This window comes from Fusarium venenatum (assembly GCF_020744135.1).
Source record: "Fusarium venenatum strain MPI-CAGE-CH-0201 chromosome Unknown EDB82scaffold_4, whole genome shotgun sequence".
NCBI classification, from domain to species: Eukaryota; Fungi; Ascomycota; class Sordariomycetes; order Hypocreales; family Nectriaceae; genus Fusarium; species Fusarium venenatum.
The window spans coordinates 3,599,729-3,622,134 of NW_027072132.1; the positions used below are offsets into that span (position 1 = coordinate 3,599,729).

Genomic DNA, 22,406 nt, shown 5'->3' on the forward strand with positions numbered 1-22,406 from the left:
CAAATGGGAGACTCGTGCTGTAGATGACGGACTTGTTGATAGATTGTTGACAATTATTTTGCTTTGGACTATTGCCCGATCGTGGCGTTGTTGGAGGAGGTGCGGGAGGTGCGGGAGGTGCGTGGGTTCTGTGGTATCCAGGCTCTGGGTATCACCGTCTATTAATCGCCAGTTTGTGAGAGTCTCTTCTCAAAATTTTGTGGCGATGTCGATTGTTCCAGGTTATTGATCCCGGAACCAACACCAAGCCCAGCGAAGCGGCGTATTTTGGTGGTTAATCCCTGTAGGCCGTGACTGTTGATTCTGCCTTATCACGACCAGGGTCAAAATGGTTCGAGAACGGGTGCAGCAGCTATCACTTGGCCAAGTCCTTCTTCTTGCGACATCGAAGGCATAACCACGCGCAAGTGATAAGAAGAACTATCACTATTATGGGTATCTTGACCAGAAGAAACCACAATGTAGAAATGCCAATGGATCGCCGACTTCGGCCAGATCGTTTTATCAGATGCTCATTCCCAAGTGTGACTTTTTCAAGATCCCGCAATGGTACTATTTAGGTTAGTATTGTCTTGAGCTAAGCCAGGTAAACTTACAGTTGAGTTTCCTATCTGCTGTGGTGATGGCGACATCCTCAATCTCTTTCACAGCTGCTATGAGCGTGAGCGGTGTGGTGAGGGAAGACATGACTGATATGGCTCAATGTTTTGTCGTGTGGCCGTCGCATAAAAGATAAGCTGGGGAAGCTGTCTTTATGTATATGGCTGATACCGAAACCGAGCTTTTTATTAACGGGTCTCGGAACTTTATGCACCTTGCGGTGTAAAGGTTGCTTCACGAGCATTGACCGCATCCGTTGAGTCCGGGGGAGTCAGACAGCAAACAACTGACGTGTCTGCGGGTCAGCAGAAAACTCGGCTCGCAGATGCAGGGTGCAAGATAAAGAGGTGAAGAATTGATTTCGAATTTCATGTAGGTAGCACCGTATAAGCTGACATGATGGTTCGTCGCTTATTCCCTCGTGTCCGATGTTGATAAACTGGAATCGACTAATGCTGTCCAAATAAGCTAGTGGAGATAAGGGAGCCAAGACACAGCTAAAGTTCAGTTCGTCGTCAATCACAACACGAATGCGGTTTTGGATGGTCGCAAAATAAATCTGGATTTGTCGGGGGTTCGTCTCATCTGTGCAAGTAGAGACGCTAGGGGATGGTGGGAAACTTGAGGCCCAAACTTGAGATACTCGCAGATGAATCGCCCAAGAGCGGGTCTAAGATGCATAAAATGACTAAATTGGTTTGTCTCTTGGGCGAAAACCAGTAGTTTGCGAATTCGAGGGCACGATGAACCACATCTGCAGTCAATCTCTGCTATTTGACGCGGGACAGCATGTCAGAGTAGCATGGTGGCTTGTTTCGTGTAGCTAGGCCGTCCCGTAAGCGAGTTGCTCGCAACACCAGGTTTTAGTTTCGGGGCTTTCAGAACTCAGGTTTGAGTCATGGATAGGAATCTGAGACTGTAGATTGGATGTTTCGGGGAAGCTCAACAAAAATACCTGAGAACACGATGTCTGTCCCTAATGATCTATTGGTGTACTCTAAACTTCTGAACTGTAGGAATGATTAGTAAAGTCAAATGGTTGGTAAAAAGTCTAGACTGCTAAGTTATCTTTCCCACCGTACATATATCAAAATACATCACATCTTTACAACAAATGGTCAACTAACTCAATGAGAACTTCTGACACTACAATAATGAGAAAAGTGAAAAGTATGGTGTAATACCTCCCTAGACTACCAAATAATTGACACTACGCTATATAATTCAATTTTCTTAGTTTCTCTATAACAAAAAATACACTGGCTCAATGGTCTAGCGGTATGATTCCTGCTTTGGGATGAGTCATCATTCATGCAGGAGGTCCCGGGTTCAATCCCCGGTTGAGCCCTCTCTTTTGCTTTAGACGAGGAACATGTCGTGTTCTTTTTGCGCGATTTTTGGAGGTTCTTGATGCTCCGATTTAAGCTTAGACTGAGCCCCACTTCCCGTAAAGATGATGCGGGACTCTGTGCTAGCTTTTAATTAGCCTATCTAATCCCATTGCAACTTAGTTATGTCTTTGTACTTTATGAATTGAACGTATTCTACTGTAGAAACAAAAGATGAGAAGGGGCTCCGTCTCTTCTTTTTTATTAGTGGCTTCTTCTTTTTGTTGGGTAAAAACAGAGCGTATGTAGGCGTTGGCTACTACTTGATGTATGGCTCAACCCATATCTTTGCAACCCGTGTAATAGACAGCCTCGCACGAAATAAAAAAGCTGAGGATAGCTAAAAGTCTCTAAACTGGATGATAGGGTTTGGAAAAGTATGTGGGATAGCAACGCAATTCAAATAATACCATTGAAGTTCAAAGGCGGTGTTGTAAATTAGGTATGTCAAAGCTATAGGGTAATATTGTCGTGGTCAATCGATTGAGTCTAAACCCACAAAGACATGACAATGAAAACAAGATAACGTTGGCGGGGAACATGGGGTCCAGCCTGTAAGATAGCACGAGCCCCTAGAAAGTTTGTCGAGAGTCGCTGCGATGCCGTCAACAATGGACGTCCTACGGTAAAAGAGAAGTTGCCAAATGGAAGCAAAAAGACAACATTAACAAGTCACTTTATGCTATAACTATAGACCTCAATTCTCGGTTGTTCCTATTAGGTACCCTAAGGCTCAGATGCTCTTTTTAAAGTTGATGTCTCAAACTGAAGACGTCGAAGCTACATGGTATAAAGCAAACATTAAACTACTTTTTACCGCTCATACCCACTCATTAGATCATCAACATCAGTTGACAAACAACACCCACCAACAGCAACTAGGCAGCCGCCATCTCAATCTCCCTTCCTTTGACACTCCTCCATTCAACCAACAAAGCACCAATAATCGTCGCAGCCGCGGTTCCAGCACCAACGTAGAAACTCGTCGTCAACGCATCGTTGTACGCCAGAATCACTCCGTCCAGCCACTCTTCTCGAATAATGCTGCGAATGTTTGTCGCGCCAGTTGCAATGACAAAGTAGGGATCCAGACCAGGCACATGTTCGTGAATCTTGTTGATGAGTGTGTTTGTAAACACGGTGTTGCCGGCTGTGACGCAGAGCGCGCCGCCGAGGGTTTGTGAAAAGACAATGAGGGCGGTGGCTGTAGGAACGTCGACCATTTCACACACCACTTGGACAGCGATGAGGGACTGTTGCAGACCAACACCTACGCCGATGCCAGCAATAAGTTGAAAGCCTACCCATTCGGCTGTTGAGGTGTTCACTTCAAAGGTGGTGATAACTCCAAAACCTATGGCCATGAGTACCGAGCCGGCAATCATGAAGGGCGTGTAGTAGCCCCAGGCACTGACTGCTGCACCAGCTCCCATGGCGCAGAGAACAATGGCAAGGAGCATGGGAAGGTTCCTCACGCCAGACATGATGGGTGATTGTCCTTGCACCGCTTGGAACCAAATGGGTAGGAAGTACATGGCTGTGAGGAAACATGCGCCGGTGTTGAAGGAGAACCAGGCACCAGCCCAGACGCTGCGCATCTTAAAGATACGTGGAGGGACTGTGGCGTTCTCGTCCATTTTGTATTGCATGTAGACAAACAAGATGAGGAGAAAGGCTGCCAGCATAAAAAGCGACGTAATGACAGAGTCATCCCAATCATAGTCGACACCACCCCATTGTAGAGCCAGTAAAAGACACACAATGGCGGGCATGAAGATGGCGGTCCCGATAGGATCGAGCTGCCAGAAGCGTACTCGCCATGCCGCAGGCTCGATGTTTCGTACAGGTTCAGGAAAGAAGAAAAGAATGACAAAAACAGTAATGGCACCGATAGGAAGGTTGATGTAGAAGCACCATCGCCACGATACCTTGTCTGTAAAGAGACCGCCCAGCAAAGGACCTGCAACGGAAGAGATACCCCACATACCACTGACAAGACCAGTGTACATAGGTCTCCTGTGAAGAGGTACCGAAAAGGCAAGGATAGTGAGCGCGCCTGCAAAGATGCCAGAACCGCCGACGCCGGCAATAGCCCGTCCCACGATGAGCGTGACACTGTTGGGAGCGACACCGCAGATGAGACTACCCACCTCAAATATGGCAATGGCTGTTAGGAATGTCCACTTGATGCTGCCATAGGTATACAGCTTGCCAAAGAACAGCTGCAGTGCAGCCGTTGTAAGCATGTATGCCGACCCGTACCACCCCACGTCATTGAGACTTTGGAAAGCGTCAGTGATTCTTGGAATTGCCGTTGCAATGATGGAGTTGTCTGTACACATTAGCAGAGTTTAAAATTGGGACTGTTCACTTACCAAGAGCCATGACAAAGACAGCCAAGCAGAGAGCGAGAGTGATCAAACCAAGTTTCACTCCAGTAGGATATTCTTGTTCAGGTCCTGATTGTTCCTCCCTACTTATGGGAGGTGAATATTGGAGTTTCTCAGTGCTTTCTGTTGGTACAGCAGACCGTGGACGAATCTCATTATACCGAACCGAACCCATCACAGGATGAGGGTATTCTTTGCCGTGGTGTTCCGGCATGCTGTAATCTGCGGGAAGAGAGCGGACACTAAAGTTGCTCGGAGCAATTGACGATGGCCGACTTACACCGTTGATGTCCTTGGAGGTGCCTGAACCTGAAGCTCCAGGATGCGATGTAAGCCAGTCATCGGCATCTCTGGCAAGCTTGGCTGTTTCTGAGTCAAAGTTAAAGTATCGAGATGATTCTCTCAAAGATGAGTAGAGGGTTTCTTTTGGCAGACGTACACTCAGGTGCGAACGACTGGTCGCAGCCATAGAGTAGTCTGGGGCGGACATGATAGAAGCCATCTTGAGTGATTTGCGTAGTACGGCTGTTTAGGATGCTGGGATGTGAAAAGACAAAGATCCCAGCCGTGGACTCCCCCAGGCGGGAAGACATGCTTTTAAGCTTCATCTTTTGTTCACTTCTATAAGAGTAGCCTGCAGAGCATTGTGACACGACGGATCCTTTAGCAAGCTCATGCTTAGTCGATGATGATCGTTCGTCTTACAACGGGGCGAGAGTCGAATCCACAAGAAAATCACTTCTCATAAGATCTTCACCTGCAGTTGTGGCCTTTCTTGCCGAGCACGAGATGTGGCATCCCGCAGATAGCGTCTGGGGCATGCAATGACTTCAGCGGCATCAACCAAGAAGAAGCGTGCTACGATAAGATCGTGTAGCCCATCTTCTCCCCCAGGCCAGAAACGCGGTCGTAGCGGAGACCGGGTGCCGTCGGGGCTTGAGGATGCTTTGGATGTCTATAAGCCTCAGATGACTGCTCCTGTTTCCGTATTGTCAGCCGCTTCCGCCGAATAACCTCGTAAAGCAGTCTGGAACCTTTGAGGGAGGAAGTAGATCCTTGGTCGCAAAGGGACATTGTCTCCAAGATGATCATTGCATGGAGTGGCAGTACAAACTTGTCGTAGAGGTGGTCAGATTTTAAGCCAGTGATTTCGACCAGTTCAACCATTCGAACCAAATAGATTGCGGATCACATCTTCATTAGCAACTTATCTCGCTATTGGTAGGGCGAAACGTTGTTACACGGTATAAGTAAGAGGCTTGAAGATGGAAAGTTGTGTCACTTGACTAAGCCAAGTTAGAATGTTTAGAAGAGAACGGCAATGAGTAGAACGGTCCCTACCTGGGATGTTTCGCAGCATAACGGACATTAAAGCAAACCCGAGACCGAAGATCCCAGGATATGATTATTGCTTCGAAACGAATTCTGTGGCCAAAGCAACCCGGACGACGGGAGTTATGTCGCATTAATCCCTCCGTGAATGAGTCAAAATGACGAGACAAGGTGTCACATTGTCACACAAAATGCAAAGAATTGCTAGGCCACTCTTGTCTTGGAATTATCTTTGCAACGCAAGGCATCAATGAACAGAAGTCCGGAACTCTTGAAAGCTGATAAATCATCTATTTGACAAAGCGCCTCCAACCGACGATATGTTTGGGTCCAACCAACTAGACCCCAAGTACTAATGCGCACTTGGAATAAGAGTGACGGGCCGAATCTACCCGAAAGTAGCAATAACAAAAACCACATGGGTACATAATGATAAAGTGTCTGTTGATCTTTTGCAATCGACACTCATAAGATGTTCAGTGTTGCAGCTTCCATCAAGATATCGGAGAAAGAATATCGCAAAATTCAGGCGAGGTCCTTAGATAATTTGATCACTTCCATGGCATTTCAGTTGATATGGGTACCAATGTTCTGATGTCCATAGTCTTCAAGGGGGGTTTTCAAATTTTGGAGTGTCAGCGCGGGCCCGTTTGGCTGGTCTCTTGGGCGTGTTCGAATGGAAACGCCGCTGTGCATTGTGACTCGGGGGGCCGGAAAGAAGTCTAGCAGGATCCTCTGCAGCAGTTCCTCGGCCGAGTTTGGTTGATCCATGGATTGCAGGACTCTGTGTTTGAAGTCGAACTGGAGGTATGGGAACACTACCGTTGGATGGGGTGTACATCTGCTGCAACACTTGTTGTTGAGTTTGATGAAGCGATAAAAGCGCAGCGTCAGCGAACATGGGCGAACCTGGCCATGCTGCAATCTGTTCAAAAACCTCTTTGCGAAATCGCAGCTCGGGAGTTGACATATGTGGCGTCATGTTCTGATTGTGTGGTGGAACAGTATCGCCCCAGGATGGCATTGCAGCGTTCATCGGAGCATTTGGATAGGTGGATGGATCATCCAAGTAGAATAAAAGAGTTTCAGGGTGAATGGAATTGCACTCAGAAGCTGCTTGACCTTGGAATGCATAAGGTGGTTGCGGCGCGATTTGGTCCTTAAAGTCGGAATTGCTGCTGGCTTGTGATGATGTAGAAGATTGCTGTAGTCGCCGCCACATGAAAGGATTGGGCCATGCAATCTCCAAGTGTTCGAGAACATCTGCCAAGTTGTCAGTACAACGCTTGCTTCTGAGGTCTTGTTCTCACCTTGAGGTGCATGCTGAAAGGAAAAGACGACCAGGTTGTGGGCTCTTTGGAAGGCCATGTTGTCTTGTGAACCATAATAGTTGCCCTCACTGATGACAAGCTTGATACGGCCAAGGTTGTCGGCCGCGTTCCAGTGCCGTTGATACAGAAGCTCTTGCTGGAACATGGGGAATCCGATAACTTGCTTTCTATCTGTGCGCGACACGACGCACGGCCAGGTGATATCTAGATTGGCAAACGTGGAACTGGCAAGGTCAGTGATGGTCCTGTAGATAGATGAATAGAACGCACGTAATAAGACTCCCATCGATAAAGAGTCTAGCATTAATCGCAGAATGCTTTTTGTCGGCGACTTGATCGTTTTGTGATTTCTTCCACAAGTGAATGGATATATGGAAGGGAGTGCCAGGTTCGAGGCTTGGGACGAAGCATGTGACTGTCGGGACACCAAGAGCTTGCGGATCCAAAGACTCTACACCATTTTTAGGATCAAATTCCAACCTAAACATGGACTTACCTGTATCATGGACAACGTAACATGCCACCTTGAATTCTTGCAGAGGAGTAGGGGAGTTTTGTTCAAAAAGGAGAACGTCCCAGTCCTTGTACCGCATGTTGATGGTTGGAATAGGGGATGAAGATGAGTGAGAGAATAAGAGCAATTGGGACAGATCAAAGTCCAGTAGGTCATGGTGACTTGTCCCGTGCGAGCTCTTGCCCAAACGTATGGTATAATATTTGCGGAAGGAGGAGAGACAACAAGGCAGCGCTGTAGCGTAGGAATCCACCACAATGGGTTCTTAGGCGATTTATAACAAATAAGACAGCATTGATACAAATTCGATATTGGGACGTTAGTTTCAAAAATGGGAGATGTCTAGAAGTCAGCATGGCATAACTCTCGAGGAATTCATGTTCAAAATCCGAATGGCATGTCTAGAGCGAACAGCACCTCAATTTTATATTCCAACGTACTGATGTAGAGCATACACTGTTAGCCACATCTCGATTGCCTACATGTTAATAGTTCTTTGCTTAGCCATACCCTCCAGTATATCACAAGGCACATTCATTGACACCATTCAATCCATTGCATTCCATTTCTTTATGTACAGACGGGCATATTGGCTCAAGGGTCCTCATCTCCTTCCATACGAGCCTAGAACTGTTAGTATACGAATATCTCACTTCCTTTTGCCTACTCACCCTTGTAGCTCCTGGGCCACCAAGCTCTCGCTCTAGACCACCCTCAAACGCTCGGGGATAGGCGGGGCGGTCGGGGTAGTTGAGGTAAACAATTCCAGTGACACTCATGAAAACGGCGATAAAGGTTCCGACCATGATGGCACCGGGGCCGGCGGTGGTCCAAGTGTACTCCCAGGGAGAAAAGATTCCCAAAACATCGTTATCCTCGTGAATGGGTTCACCAAAGTTTCGTCGCTCCTGAGGATCCCACCAGTTGGCGCGAGGGTCACGGAACTGTCGCTTGATTCGGGGTGGGTTGATGTAGCCGCCGTTCTGCGATATTTCATCAGTTCCTTGGTTCCTCCTCAAATTTGTCTGTCACTGACCATTCCGGGGTCCTCCGCCTCGGTCATGCTGGGAGCCTCGGGGTACTTCTGGTCAATGACCTTCTTATCTGTGTACTGGTTGGGGAGGAATGTTCGGCGCTGGATCGTAGGAAGTAGTCGAGCAGCTGCCATGCCGCTACGCAGGGCCGAGGCCCGCGCAATTCGTTGGGGGAGCATCTGTGGGCAACAAGTTTAGCGACATCAATTGGACATGCTCAGACATCTTTAGAAACACACCTCGGCCGATGGGACAATGTCTTCGGCGTCCAATTGCTCTGTGACGTGATGAGATGGCTCAGTGTTGAAGCTTTAGCCAATCGAGGCTGTGATGATTCTCAACCGAAAAGTTCCGCCTCAGGCATCAGCAAGCGCGTGCCGGGCCATTTTCGGTTAGCTTGGTGGAAGGTCCAGGGGCGTGCATCCTCGATTTCTCCCCAGCTCAAAAGTTTTGCTGACGACATTGGATTTTGCGACTAAATTCTACGCTGTTCGCCCGCAAGGCCTTTGAACATGTGCAAAATCTGTATGAATATCCACTGAATTACTACTATTCTGTAGACATTAATTTCGACCCCGCAAATGATAGCTTCGCAGAGAAAACGCCCACAGCGTCCCTTGTCCCCACGTTGCGACTATGTCCGAGACCGCGTCGACCGCCAACGTGCTGCCCAAGTCGAATCCTGATGCTATAAAAACCGAAGAAGACGCGCTTGAGGGGCATGAAAATGGGGGAGACGCGTTGCAAGGAACAATGGATAGTCATGTTGAAACAAATGAGGATACGCCCGCCACCGAGAATCATCATGAGACCAACGGCCATATCCATGACGACGAACGACCGGCAAAGAGACGACGTACACGAGACTCGACACCCCCTCAAAGCACACCAAAAAAGATGAAGCCCGTGTCGCCACCATGGAAGAAGATATCTGCCGACGGCCCAACGTCTTATACCGAGAATGGCCGTCGCAAATCTGGCCGCATCAACACCCTCCTACCAGAACTTAGTCCACCAAGCAAAAACCGAACATCAAGAAGATCTACCGGCGCGAACTCGACTCCCAAGCCCAAGGCTGAAATCCAGTTGACTAATGGCAACTCAAGAAAAATGCCCAACGGCTCTCACAAAGCGAGCCCCGCCACTAAAGCTCCTTCGAAGCAAGCACCCGCATCGACACCAAAATCTGCATCAAAAAAGCCTGCAGAAACCCGAACATCTTCCCGCTCTACCCGTCGACGAAGTCCCTCTCCTCCGCCCCCTCCCAAAAACTCGACCAGATCCCGTCGATCGGCACGATTTAGCGATGCAGTCATCAAAGATGAACCAGAACAAGAATCACGAACCGCACCTTCGAATTTTACCCATCGATCACCTCGGATAAAACTACGAGTCGGACGATCTGGCCATATTCCTCTTGTGCATCCTGATCAGGTTCGTAAAAGGCCAAAGATTGGTACAAACTTTGAGGACTTTTGGACTCGGGCTGGCGATATTCCTGTCGAGGAGGGTGGACTCCAAGCATCTGAAGATGGTCCCCAGTATACTGATGAATTGGCTGAGCGGGATGCTCGTGTGATTCTTCGAGTTGAAAAGGAAGTTGAAGATGGCGGAATGCTCTCCCAGGGTCGATGTTCCATCTTTCTCCCGGAACCACAAGAAGAGCCGCCCAGACAATGGGCTCGTCAGGATCACATGGTGAGAGCTATGGCCAACTTTCGAAAGCTCATGCTAGCGGAACAACAACGTCACCGATTTGCAGCAAAGAAAATAGCTGAAGCCTGTCGTGACGAGTGGCTACGACGTCAACCAAAGTCGGAGGAAGAGATTGAAGCCGAGCAGAGGGCAATTTGGATATCCCGATACCGTGTTGTTGTCAAGACATTGTTCGGCACATGGGAGAATGTTCGTAACGAAGTCAATCGTCGAAGATTGGCCGAGTGGGAGCAAGAGGAGCAGAAGAGAGTCAAGGCAGCATTGAACGAAGCCGTCAACCTCTCGGAGCAAAAACTACAAGCTCGTCAGGCAGGACTAGATTCTGAACAGCTTTCAGAAGAGGAAGATGGATTCGATAATCTCAGCGACGACATGAGTATGATCGACGACGACGACGAACTTGGACTCGCATCGGGCGAGGATGAAGATAACGAGGACGATGCCAATAGTGATATAATGTCATCAGATGAGGAGGAAGGTGACGATGAGGATGACCAGAAGGATATTGGTGACGAAAACTTGACGCAAGAACAGCTACGAGCGAAATACGCCCATATACCAGAGCTTGAGAAGTCAACCGAAGAGACCCCAGCCACCGAACCCACCCCCGAAGATACTGATGCTGTCGATACGGCTCAGGCAACTGCCACCGAGAATGCCGAGACGAGCGACGAATCTGTAGATATGGATGACGATATGGGGTCCACCGATATGGACAGTGGTGAGGAGGAGGAAGAGTCAGAAGAGGAGTCCGACGAAGATGCCGGTGGTCTGTTGGGACTTCTTTTCGGAAAGTCTGAATTGAAAAAGATGAACAGTGAGGCTGTTGCGGACACTACTACAGTCGACACAAAGGAAGATTCCGAGATGGCCGATGTGGAAGCAGTATCAGATGTCGATGGTGAAGGTGCCGAGGAAGACGAAATGTCTTTGATCCAGATGCCCGAACCAGAGCCTAATCATGAAACGGGAGCAGGATTAGAAAAGTCGACGAAAGAGGCAAACGACGAGGAAAATGAACAGATACCAGAAACCACCCAGGATTCCGCACCTGATCTGGCGGGACAGCATGGCTCATCAAACACGGACAAAAATCCCCAAGAGCCTGCCGCCCACGATAACGAAGTTGTCATGACTGGCACTGACCCCGAGGAACCATCTCTGGCACTGACAGAAAAACCTCATAGCCCAGCGACTGAACCAGCCACCAATCCACCTAGTCGCACACATAGCACATCACCACCCGCCACATCAGAAACCAAGCCTTCTGAGCTTGACACTGCATCTTCTGGGGAGATGGCTATCGACAAGCATGACGCAAGTCGATCTCCTTCACCCCAACCGTCCAACCACAAAATCGAGGTACCTTTCCTTCTTAGAGGAACCTTGCGAGAGTACCAACGCGACGGTCTTGACTGGTTGGCAGGTCTCTACGCCAATAGCACCAACGGTATCCTTGCTGATGAAATGGGTCTGGGCAAGACGATCCAAACCATTGCTCTTCTAGCCCATCTGGCATGCAGTCATGAAGTTTGGGGACCGCATCTCGTGGTCGTCCCCACCAGTGTCATGCTGAATTGGGAAATGGAGTTCAAGAAATGGTGTCCTGGCTTCAAGATCTTAGCATACTACGGCTCCCAAGAGGAACGAAAACGAAAACGACAAGGCTGGAACAATGATGACATATGGAATGTCTGCATTACTTCGTATCAGCTTGTTCTCCAGGACCAACAAGTGTTCAAACGTCGACGCTGGCATTACATGATTCTGGATGAAGCTCACAACATCAAGAATTTTAAATCCCAAAGATGGCAGACTCTTTTGGGTTTCAACACGCAAGCCAGGCTTCTACTGACTGGTACACCTCTTCAGAATAATCTCACAGAGCTTTGGTCACTACTCTTCTTTCTCATGCCTGCTGAGAATGGTGTTGGAGGGTTTGCCGATTTGCAAGAGTTCCACGATTGGTTTGCCAAACCAGAATCGCAGATTTTGGAGAGTGGAAGAGAACAGATGGACGATGAAGCGAGAGCCATCATCTCAAAACTCCACAAGGTCCTGCGACCTTATTTGTTGCGACGTCTAAAGGCAGATGTCGAGAAACAGATGCCCGCCAAATATGAGCATGTCGAATTTTGTCGTCTGTCGAAGCGACAACGCGAGCTCTACGATGGATTCCTATCTCGATCAGACACCAAGGAAACGTTGAACTCTGGGAATTACCTGTCCATCATCAATTGCCTGATGCAACTCCGAAAGGTCTGCAATCATCCTGATCTCTTCGTTGATCGACCCATCATGACTTCCTTCCGTATGCAAAAGTCTGTCGTCTCAGATTTTGAAGTGACGGAGCACAGGGTACAAAGGCTGCTTCATGACCCCAGTCCAATGAAAGGTGTTAGCTTGGGATTCCTCAATCTGATGCCTACGCAATGCGAAAGCCTTTCCACTACGCAAGCTGAACGCATCTCTCAATTGAGCTCACATAGGATATTGATGGATCTGAAGGAGGCTCAAAAGGTTCGGGCCCAGAGTGCACATGCCAATTTGGATCCTTCTACAGTCGCATCAAATATTGGATACTTGGAAAGTGGTGCCAGATGGGGACGATACGAAGAGCTTCAACATTGCGTCTACCTCAATGCTTTGCGCCGTCAGAAGAAGCCAATTTATGGCAAGAACTTGATTGAGTTATTGACTATTGGTACTGACAAGCGACCCTACAAGCCGCGGCCAAAAATCCCTCGTCAAGTCATGGCTTGGTTTGAAGAGGAATCGACGCTCATCCAATCCATGATACCTACGGTGAACCAACGCGCCGACAGCTTCAAAACCACCATTGAGAAGTTCTCATGTGTTACCCCAGCAGTTGTGACCAGAGACATGGAGCAATTCGTACTCGGCCGCAAGGGTATAGAAGCTTTCACAGACGAAGACCTCAAACTATCGGCGCCTGTCCGCTGGGCACCATTTTTACCAAAAGAAGCACCCCCAGACCCTTGGCATGAGGGCCGCATGCGACTCAGTATTCAATTCCCCGACAAACGACTGTTGCAATACGACTGTGGAAAGCTTCAGATCTTGGACAAATTGTTGCGAAAGCTCCAAGCTGGTGGTCATCGTGCTCTCATTTTCACACAAATGACCAAGGTTCTAGACATTTTGGAGCAGTTTTTGAACATCCACGGCCACAAGTACCTCCGTTTAGATGGTGCCACCAAGGTAGAGCAACGTCAAATCCTCACCGACCGATTCAACAACGACCCGCGAATTCTTTGTTTCATTCTGTCGACGCGATCGGGTGGTCTTGGTATCAATCTCACAGGTGCCGATACCGTCATCTTTTACGATCAAGACTGGAACCCTGCAATGGATAAGCAATGTCAGGATCGATGTCATCGTATTGGACAAACGCGCGATGTACACATTTATCGATTGGTCAGCGAACACACAATCGAGGCCAACATTCTTCGCAAAGCGTCGCAAAAGCAAATGCTCGATGACGTGGTCATTCAAGAGGGAGAGTTTACAACGGATTACTTCAACAAGATTTCTGTTCGAGATGTCCTCAGCGAGAAACTAGACTCAAAGAGTGAAGGATTGGATGCCGCAGACGCTGCCTTGGACAGAGTGCTAGGCGGGCCCGATACCAGTAATGATCAGCGAAGAGTTGGCCGGGCCCTCGAGCAAGCAGAAGACAGAGAGGATGTGGCAGCTGCACGTGTCGCAGAGAAAGAGATCCAGGCTGACGATGCCGATTTTACTGAGAAACCTAGCAACCATGCTTCTGGTACCTCGACAGCGCGACAAGGAACACCGGCTGGCAAGTCAGTTTTGGATGGCGGGCTCGACGATATTGACACACCCCAAGTGGAAGAAGTTTTGGATTACAACGCTTGGGGCGACAAGATGCATACTATTGACGACTATATGCTCGGTACTATGGCTGAGCAACTTAAGGATACGAAGCTCGAGCTACCGAAGGACAAGAAGAAGGGAAAGAAGAAGGGCAAAGACACACGCAAACGATAAGCACATAATAGCCACCCTCATGGCGAAACACAATATTCTGTATACTAGTAACATTCGCATTATTGAGGCGAAACAAAAAGGCGCGCGGTCATGACAAATACGGCGGGTGTAGATTGGGAGTGTACAGGATTAAAACACAAAAGGCTGGTGTATGGCAAACAGTAAAACGGTGGTAGATGAGGTTTTTAAACGCATGCATGGAGTTTTGGAGGGAAGATTGTGTTTTTGAGGGTTATACTAGACTTGTAAGAAGAATTGATGAGATGGAGTATTACTGTCTATTAATGTTCATTTTGAGCCTCTATGGTGATATTGGTGTTGGTGGAGGAAATTTGGCTTCGCCCCGCACAGCCCCATTGATGCTGTCGATCAGGCAAAGAGGTGTCAGCCAAGACAAAAGATAAATACGTATTGTCCGCAAATATTAACAATTTCTACCAAACATCTTTCTACTAACCAAGTCCAAAATGTCCAACTCCAAAGCACCAGAATTATCCCCGCCCTCTTCTGATCTACCACCGTCATTTGAAGAGTCCATATCCGCTGACCCCCCGATATTCAAGACGCAGTTTGCCTGCATCACAATCAATAAGCACGACCGTATTCGTCTTATGAATTTTACCCAAGTAGAGGTTCAAGCGGTCAAACAAGTAGTCAAGACTCGCTGGAAGCCGGGCCTAGCTCAAACGCGTCCGTACGGTGAATCTACCGAGATTTGGGTGCGTGGTAGACCGTGGGCATATGATTCCAATGGGAACGATGATGCAAGACGACTCATATTGTGGATACTCGAGACCTTGTTTGACCTTGGGTGGGTTGTACAGTGTTCATTGGATATCACCAGGAAGTCTGAAAGTAAAGGTGAGTGAGGACGGATATTGATATCAAGGGCTCTGACTTACTTGACCAGATTCCCTCATATTTCGAAAGCAAGATCCCGTTCCACCACCATGTGACTGGATTTGCGTCTCCTTCGACAACAGCGACAAGTTAAAGATCGTCGATTCACCACCGAAAGATCTGACAGACGCCATCCTGAAAACCTTTGGTCGCGACGTGCGAAGACGTGAGATCACACCAGAGAGGTTCAAGATTCATATAGGTATTCAACCGTGGGAGCCATCAGGGACGGACACTGTTACTACGAGACTACTGTTACTCAAGCTGGTTGAAACACTTGAGAGATGCGGGTTTACGGTTTATGCCACGATTGGAAGTAAAGGAGAGAATGAGGAGGGTGCAGCAGATTTGTTGGTTTGTCAGAGGGCGAAAGATTGGGTTCCTGGGGCGCCTATCTGGCATAGATAGTCGTTGTTTAATGATTTGAGGACATACATGTTATTGTGCAGCGGTCTTAGGAGAGATGTGATGTTCTCGGCAATACCCCAGTACAACAGTAAGTAAAGATAATAATAATCAAGGTTTTACAGCAACAGGGCCCAACTTGGACATGTTTGATTGTGAGAGGTGTCAATTTCAGGGGTGCTTGCAAGTCTAGACTATCGTCTGTATACATGCTTCTGCTCTCTGTCCCAAGTCCCCGATCCTTCAGGGATCCGTGATATCAACGACTGTATAGGTTAAAACCAAGGGGTCTTCCCAAGGTCTATTTTCAAGGTATGTGATGCCCTTGATTAGACGCTCAGTTGAAAAGAAACGCCCGTCTTAAGTTCATTCCACTTGACAAGGAAGAGACCCTTTACGTTTCCGTTCCGAAGAAGTCCACAGTCATGCCTGTGCTCATACATATTCCAACGCCGAGCTTGACAGTCCTATAGATGTCAGATATATAGAGACCATAAAATCTGGGTTTCTTACCTGGTTGCAGTACCAGAAGAACCCGCATCTGGAGCACTTCTTCAGAAAGGCCAACTCCTTCTCACATCCGTGACATTTTCTAGTCTGATTGTGGACGACCGAGTATTCCTGCACTTTGTCATTCAAGTGCAACAAGTCCTTGAAATATGTTGGCAGAATCTGTTCAATCAAGTTAGTATATTACGGCTTATTGGAGATACCACTTACTCGTAGCTGTCCTGGATCCCCATGAATAACTCCCATAGCTCTGTCCATGGGGATATGTTGTGCAGCGTAGAGCATTACAACTGTACGGCCTACTCCAGGCTTGGAATCATCAATCTCTCGTCCTCTGATTCTAGTGTTGTAAGCAACGGGACGCATGGAAGCACCAATGTCTTGACCTCTGTTTTCAGCGGATGACAAATAGCAAAGACGACAGTAACAGTCAAAGTTGAAAGCGTCCTTGAGCTTCTTTTGACGCTATTCGTAGGCCAACAAAGGTTCACCCAAGTAGGTGATAATAATTTCTTATCCCTGTTCAATTATCAGTAGCATAGACGTCGATCGTCTTTAGATTCTCATTCCACTGAGTCTGTGCATTGGCTTGCAAGAGTGGTTGAGACGCGAGGTGGTTCGGAATACAGCACCATTTTTGGCGTCAGGACCGGGACAAAGGCCATTGGTTTCGGTGATGCCTACTTCTGGCCCAAGGTCAGGGTGCGAGTTGAGGAGAGAGTAGAACGACTTTCTCTAAGCTTCGGAGAGTTTGGCGAGCTAACCGATGATGATTTGATGCAAGGCTTCGTGGGAAGGACCATCACGAGGGACTTCGGTCAGAGGGGATTCAGTCAGGATGAAAACTTCTTTAGGAATTCTGGTGGCAGCGACGAGCCCTTTGCCCTTTAGGGGGACGTCCTGGACGGTGAAGATTTCTTCGTCTAGCATGATGAGACTGATAATCTCAGATGAGACTCAAAATCTCGAATGATACTATAAGAGAGTTGAATCACGGATGTGAGAAGAAGAAGGAAATTCTCATGAAAGGAGAGGGGCTGTTGCTCGAAGGCTAGCGCAGGCAAACAGAGGGCACCTGCATCACACTGTCACACAGCTGTTTGCCGAGACGAGTAGAAATAAAGAGAATAGCCATATTGCTAAGTAGACAAGATTCGTTTGTAGACTATGCTAAATTAGCTTACGGATTTCGTCCTGACCTTTAGTGTCCGCTCTGATACTAATCCCTAGGAGTGGTGTTGTTTGCCAGAATGTCACGACAGGCGGATGATACGAGAAGGACAAGCAATCTGCCTTGAATAAAAACACTATGTTTGTAGACTGGCATCGGCTAACCTATTGCTTACATCTTTTGTTCCAAGTGTCCACGTTGTCGAAACTCGCTCAGCAGATAACCTATACGGATGAGAAAACAGTCGCCACTTCATTCTTGGAGTAATGGAGACGAGGCAAAAAGAGTGTTTTAGTTTTCGTATTACAGGGTATATGTGTTCTAATAAAATCTATCATGATTGGAGGACATCTAAGAACATAGTAGCAGAACACTTTGCTAGTTGAGTAGGAGAAACCACGAACGGTCCAAGAAATCGTTTACTAAGGAAATAATATCTACTTCTGTAACGGGATACGACATTGTTTTCAACATTCGTTTGTTATTAGAGTTATTCAAAGTGAGTACTCCTTGCAAGCCTGCTTTGCTAACCTTGAATCCCCTCAACCGAATGTAGCCTATTTCCCCGTGTCGATCATGTTGCATTTGCCTCCTCGTAGCGAAGTTTCACCGCAAACCTTACTGATGATTTCACAACAAGAGTGTGACAAGCCATGTTTGATTATTTTCTCCTAGATTAAACACTCGAGACCTCTCTCCGCGCGAAGGGAAATCTTGGAGAACAAGTATAGGGGAGATATTCATTCTTTGAAAAATATAGTGTCGATTGTAATCTCCGAGGTTGTTTGCTTTGTCTAAAACAGCATTGATATATCTAACATCAGCCCTTTTGTGTTGCACGTGAACCTGGTTACGCTATGAACCTCGCTTCGCATTCTGTAAATCCTATACTAAGAGAATTATAAAAGTTGTGGATTCTCGCACAAAAGGGAGATTGTGGTAGCGAAAAAAGCAATACAGCCGATTGGTCTACCAAGAGTCATGGTAGTCTTCCCGTCGTCCCGTTTCATGGGCCTTGTCAGTGTTGCAGTTACATCGGTATATCCCCGTCCGAGTCAGAGACAAGGGACGGCAGTTACGATTTGCTACCCAAGTGTGCATTGAGTCAAGAAACAAAAGGAGATGTTGACGCAGGGGATAAGGCTATTATATGGGAAATACTACATCGATACTCTATAAATGATAGGCATAATGATGAGGAGGATCATCCCGGTAGGATCAACAATAGTTTCGGATGTTTTTCTTTAACGGGAGTTAACCAGGTTTGAACTAGAACGTTCATAGTTGACTAGAATATTCCGAATCCAAAGAATTCCTTTTTCTTGGTTTAGTAGACTCATTCTGTATTGTTGTCTTACCTACCATCGGACCGAGAACTAACATTAGATCTTGAATAAAAGAAAAGAAGTTGGAGAATAACAATATAGAGTATTGAAGCCCCAATAAACGAACCACAAATAGGGCATTGAGTTCGTAGCAACCCAAGCGCCTTCTCCGACGTCTCGCGTACATCATAAATCCCAAACACGATAGTGGATATGATGGAGCAATATTCCCTGGGATCTTTTCTCGTTACTGTTAGGCCCTGTCAGATGCCGTCTCCCCGACAGAGTATAATCTCAATCAGGTTCCACCGACTAATCTCTCGTCTCCAGTTCTTTCAAACTCTATTCTCCTAGACTACATATACACGACAGACAACAACCGTAAAATCCCTTGGATCCCAGTTTATAGCCTACATGCTAAACTACAACTAGCAGTTCTAGAACAGTGATCGACTGTTGAAGTAAAAATCTGGTTGGTTCGCAGAGATCTACAAGGGATCCTTGGAAAATGACTCGTAGCGGCTGGAAGCGGGTTTCATCAGTTCTTTTTTAGGTGCCGACCAACGCGCAGATTAAATCATCGAATCCCTGTCTCGGTATAGCCGGCTTGGTTTTGACAGGGGAAGGGGAAAAGCTTGGTTTGGTCTAGGCAATGAACTGCCGAGACAGCTGAGTTGGCGTTATATTCACACAGGCAATGCACTATACTAGGACGGCAATCAAGTTTGGCTGTACATAGTCAATATGATATAACCCAACCCAATTCACGAACCAACATAGTCCATTCCATTCATCCCCTGGTACCGGATCCTTCCCATCCGTAGTTCCTGCAGGCTTCATATCCTTGATACTCTTGGGTAAAAAGTTACAGTGTTGTTCGTCAAACCCCCAGCTAGCGCAAGGGGTACTTTGATCAGCCAACGAGCCAGTCGGGGAACTTTTACTGGTTAGTAGTCCACAAAGGGATCGGCATTGAAGAAGTCTACTGTAACCCAAGCCAAGATCCATGGATGCACAGCTCAAACGAATCAAGAGCCCAAGGTAAGGCTGTCGTGTGTAGTCTGTACTGTACGTAATTACAATATTGTGTAGGATCACTGCAACGAGATGACTCGCATTCTAGGGAGTTCGGTGACATCCCATCCCAGCATCCCAAGACTGTACATAGAGCAGTAGCCCGACAGCCAGTGTTAGATCTGTCTACTACCGACATGACAACCCAACCTTTTATCCATCATTTGAGCAGCCACATTTTTAACTTTGTAATCCCTACTATTATCACCCGTTGTGGAGGCATTCGCTTGTGACCCAGCTTACAACTCTGACCAGCCTTGGTTTGATGCCGATCTCTTTTGTGTTGTCGTATATCACTCAGAGGATACCCAAGGAACGACAATTTTCGCTAATCTATTTGACGCGCGCCTCTTTTCATTTATTTTCTTTTTGTTTAATCTCGTGTCTTGACATCTTTACCGTCCAACATTGATTCACATCTGTAGACTGTCAGGTCTCTTCAACATGGAAACGACTCCAAAAGAGTCGAGACAACTCGATTTGTGGACGTCGGAATTCATTACTTTCGGCGCCGCCACCATCTTTATTGGACTGCGCCTATTGAGTCGACGGCTGACGAGGATTGAATTCTGGTGGGATGATTGGTTTGCATTGTGCTGCTATGTACGACAATCTTTTTAACTCTTTTTGTTCTTTTTACTGACTTTTACAGGCTGTAGCTATTGCTTGGGTAGTCATCATCCCTATTTGTATGTCCTACTCACCCCTAAGAACGGCGACTTGCATCTGACATCTTCAATAGGGATCCAAGAAGGCCTCGGTCTTCATATCAACGACGTCGATAATGGCAGGACGAAACCCGAAATCTTGATGAAAAATGCTCTCATCCTCTACATCGCCGAACTGTTTTATGCGACCGCCCTGTTCTGCGCCAAAGCATCGATCCTGAGTTTCTACTGGCGCATGTTCCGAGTTACCAATATCAAGCTACCGATTCAAATCCTGGCATGTTCTGCTCTGATCTGGATCATCATTAGAGTGAGTATACGTCGAGACAATACAAGGCAAAGACTAATAGGGGCAGACCTTTATGGGAATTTGGCATTGCGTACCTATCGATCGATTCTGGAACCCGACTGCTGGAGGTGATCAAGGATACTGCGCTATTGAAGATAAGAAGTTCTTTTTTGGAACTATTCTCGTTCACGTTATTCTTGATGTTTGCATTATTGCACTTCCCATCTTACAAGTTCGAAAGTTGCAGCTGCCTATTGCGCAAAAGATTGGTATCTCGCTGATGTTTGTCTTTGGTATTGTGTAAGTTTTCAGTTCCTATGGCTTGCAGCGCATCTAACAGTAGCAGTATCTGCATATCAGCCATGGTCATTATCGTCGCTTCAACCCAATTCGATGCCCAATCCGAGAACCTCACCTGGAACTTGACCACCATCGTCGTCTGGGCCTCGGTCGAAGTAAATCTTGTCACTGTATCTAGTAAGTATCCAAGGCGCTTACTGATCGTAACCATGCTAACCATCACAGCCTGTCTTCCTACCGTCCGACCAGCCTGTGTCTACATCTTCACATGCACCAACCCCAGGTCCACCATCAACTCTAGCGCCAACAGTTACGGACACTCGTACGGTCGAAGCCACGGTCGCAGCCAAACCAAGAACACGATTCGCCTTTCAACGATGCCAAACAACAAGGATAACGACGAGTCGAGCTCGACACATCAACTCGCCGATTCCGACCGGGAGCGCCAGTCATCAGACTTTGAGAGTCATGCTATGGATCGATACCGAGGAAACGTGGCTACTGTTACCGGACCTGCACATGGACGAAACCAATCCGAGGAGTTCGAGGCTGGAACACCTTTCGGGGGAATTATGGTCAAGAATGAGACCACTGTGATGGTTTCGAATGCCCGGTCGAGATAATTATGTTGGTTATGATGACAGTTTTAGGATATATAGTGTAATATGAGGCAACAAGGCTTTATTTTCTTTCGTTATAATCTTTTCTATTTGTGATACATGCTTAGGTTGTTACACTCTAGTCATTATCACTCCTCAGAACTCCGTATGTCGATACAGATTGTCTTTTTAGTTTTGAAGTCGTGTAAAGAAATACCCCTTCGAGGTTAGCTTACCTAAGATGCCTACCTGACTCTTCTTTGTTTTGAATAATGTGATCAGTCACGGCCAGACTTCAGCCTATTAACCTGTCACTTTGTGACGCCACATCTTCTTTTGTTACAAATCTGCCGTAGAAGAAGGTACCCATGCAAGTTCTTACGGTGCATATTTACAAGGATCGGAGAAAAACGAAAAGTTAGATATAGTGAGTGTAAGACCTTAATAGGGGCATCCTAGTACTTGAGCAAAACATACTATCTTTGGATCTGTACAACACGGGGGAACGAAGTATCGCCGCGACGGAAAAGTATGGTTCTGATTTGAAAATTAAATCCGCAAAATGGAGATGTCCTGGGGTACTTATCTACTGATAACAACGTTTTGGGGTCGGGATACTTTTATATATCAATCCAACTCTGTATACCATTAACAAGGAGTGGTCGAGTGGTATCCGTCCTAAAACCTATAAACCTACAAACCTTCTCTAAAACCCGAACCTAAAAACCCTTTCACCCACTCGGCCCTCCTTGTTTTTTGTAATTTATGGGTTCGAAACCTGATATTTTTGCTCGTTTCGCCGAACCTTTGAGGGTCGTCTCACTTCTG

General features: G+C 47.1%; 8 protein-coding genes and 1 non-coding gene across 9 annotated transcripts; 4 read left to right on the forward strand and 5 right to left on the reverse strand.

Moving 5' to 3' along the window:
* Nucleotides 1–355: 355 nt before the first annotated feature.
* EDB82DRAFT_529699 (uncharacterized protein) lies at nucleotides 356–687 on the reverse strand (the record flags this gene model as incomplete). The annotated part of the gene is made up of 2 exons (XM_025738151.1): nucleotides 356–552; nucleotides 597–687. 2 exons carry the CDS (start codon nucleotides 685–687, stop codon nucleotides 356–358), a joined length of 288 nt encoding a protein of 95 aa, XP_025592941.1.
* A 1,174-nt stretch (nucleotides 688–1,861) lies between these two features.
* Nucleotides 1,862–1,948, forward strand: EDB82DRAFT_t240. The gene has a single exon. It is a non-coding gene; the product is annotated as a tRNA-Pro (tRNA).
* Nucleotides 1,949–2,663: 715 nt separating this feature from the next.
* Nucleotides 2,664–4,386, reverse strand: EDB82DRAFT_514491 (major facilitator superfamily domain-containing protein). Its single transcript, XM_065608960.1, has one exon. The coding sequence runs from the start codon at nucleotides 4,328–4,330 to the stop codon at nucleotides 2,867–2,869; it is 1,464 nt and encodes a 487-aa protein (XP_065463362.1). The 5' UTR covers nucleotides 4,331–4,386; the 3' UTR covers nucleotides 2,664–2,866.
* A 1,931-nt stretch (nucleotides 4,387–6,317) lies between these two features.
* Nucleotides 6,318–7,634, reverse strand: EDB82DRAFT_561773 (uncharacterized protein; the record flags this gene model as incomplete). The annotated part of the gene is made up of 4 exons (XM_065609757.1): nucleotides 6,318–6,973; nucleotides 7,021–7,265; nucleotides 7,312–7,492; nucleotides 7,538–7,634. 4 exons carry the CDS (start codon nucleotides 7,632–7,634, stop codon nucleotides 6,318–6,320), a joined length of 1,179 nt encoding a protein of 392 aa, XP_065463363.1.
* Nucleotides 7,635–7,719: 85 nt separating this feature from the next.
* Nucleotides 7,720–8,906, reverse strand: EDB82DRAFT_514495 (uncharacterized protein). Its single transcript, XM_065608961.1, has 3 exons — nucleotides 8,592–8,906; nucleotides 8,227–8,538; nucleotides 7,720–8,179 (listed from the first exon to the last, which is right to left on the reverse strand). Exons 1-3 carry the CDS (start codon nucleotides 8,766–8,768, stop codon nucleotides 8,150–8,152), a joined length of 519 nt encoding a protein of 172 aa, XP_065463364.1. The 5' UTR covers nucleotides 8,769–8,906; the 3' UTR covers nucleotides 7,720–8,149.
* Nucleotides 8,907–9,043: 137 nt separating this feature from the next.
* Nucleotides 9,044–14,756, forward strand: EDB82DRAFT_514498 (helicase SWR1). Its single transcript, XM_025738158.2, has one exon. The coding sequence runs from the start codon at nucleotides 9,226–9,228 to the stop codon at nucleotides 14,335–14,337; it is 5,112 nt and encodes a 1,703-aa protein (XP_025592946.1). The 5' UTR covers nucleotides 9,044–9,225; the 3' UTR covers nucleotides 14,338–14,756.
* A 20-nt stretch (nucleotides 14,757–14,776) lies between these two features.
* EDB82DRAFT_514499 (uncharacterized protein) lies at nucleotides 14,777–15,856 on the forward strand. Its single transcript, XM_065608962.1, has 2 exons — nucleotides 14,777–15,198; nucleotides 15,248–15,856. The coding sequence occupies exons 1-2, from the start codon at nucleotides 14,805–14,807 to the stop codon at nucleotides 15,643–15,645; spliced, it is 792 nt and encodes a 263-aa protein (XP_065463365.1). The 5' UTR covers nucleotides 14,777–14,804; the 3' UTR covers nucleotides 15,646–15,856.
* Nucleotides 15,857–15,971: 115 nt separating this feature from the next.
* Nucleotides 15,972–17,082, reverse strand: EDB82DRAFT_529705 (uncharacterized protein; the record flags this gene model as incomplete). The annotated part of the gene is made up of 5 exons (XM_065609209.1): nucleotides 15,972–16,109; nucleotides 16,156–16,314; nucleotides 16,363–16,617; nucleotides 16,780–16,838; nucleotides 16,917–17,082. 5 exons carry the CDS (start codon nucleotides 17,080–17,082, stop codon nucleotides 15,972–15,974), a joined length of 777 nt encoding a protein of 258 aa, XP_065463366.1.
* A 2,855-nt stretch (nucleotides 17,083–19,937) lies between these two features.
* EDB82DRAFT_318305 (uncharacterized protein) lies at nucleotides 19,938–21,659 on the forward strand. The gene is made up of 6 exons (XM_025738161.2): nucleotides 19,938–20,325; nucleotides 20,375–20,411; nucleotides 20,465–20,700; nucleotides 20,747–20,979; nucleotides 21,026–21,156; nucleotides 21,205–21,659. The coding sequence occupies exons 1-6, from the start codon at nucleotides 20,167–20,169 to the stop codon at nucleotides 21,600–21,602; spliced, it is 1,194 nt and encodes a 397-aa protein (XP_025592949.1). The 5' UTR covers nucleotides 19,938–20,166; the 3' UTR covers nucleotides 21,603–21,659.
* The last annotated feature ends 747 nt before the right edge of the window (nucleotides 21,660–22,406 follow it).

Bases quoted from the DNA above. Each gene is read 5' to 3' on its own strand.
- EDB82DRAFT_318305 (XM_025738161.2), top strand. From the start codon at position 20,167: ATGGAAACGACTCCAAAAGAGTCGAGACAACTCGATTTGTGGACGTCG. The intron at 20,326-20,374 runs GTACGACAATCT...TGACTTTTACAG, and splicing joins GGTTTGCATTGTGCTGCTAT to GCTGTAGCTATTGCTTGGGT. The intron at 21,157-21,204 runs GTAAGTATCCAA...TAACCATCACAG, and splicing joins AAATCTTGTCACTGTATCTA to CCTGTCTTCCTACCGTCCGA.
- EDB82DRAFT_514499 (XM_065608962.1), top strand. From the start codon at position 14,805: ATGTCCAACTCCAAAGCACCAGAATTATCCCCGCCCTCTTCTGATCTA. The intron at 15,199-15,247 runs GTGAGTGAGGAC...TTACTTGACCAG, and splicing joins CAGGAAGTCTGAAAGTAAAG to ATTCCCTCATATTTCGAAAG.
- EDB82DRAFT_514495 (XM_065608961.1), bottom strand. From the start codon at position 8,768: ATGCTCCCCCAACGAATTGCGCGGGCCTCGGCCCTGCGTAGCGGCATG. The intron at 8,539-8,591 runs GTCAGTGACAGA...GAAATATCGCAG, and splicing joins AGGCGGAGGACCCCGGAATG to AACGGCGGCTACATCAACCC. The intron at 8,180-8,226 runs GTGAGTAGGCAA...TAACAGTTCTAG, and splicing joins GTGGCCCAGGAGCTACAAGG to GCTCGTATGGAAGGAGATGA.
- EDB82DRAFT_514491 (XM_065608960.1), bottom strand. From the start codon at position 4,330: ATGTGTACAGACAACTCCATCATTGCAACGGCAATTCCAAGAATCACT.
- EDB82DRAFT_514498 (XM_025738158.2), top strand. From the start codon at position 9,226: ATGTCCGAGACCGCGTCGACCGCCAACGTGCTGCCCAAGTCGAATCCT.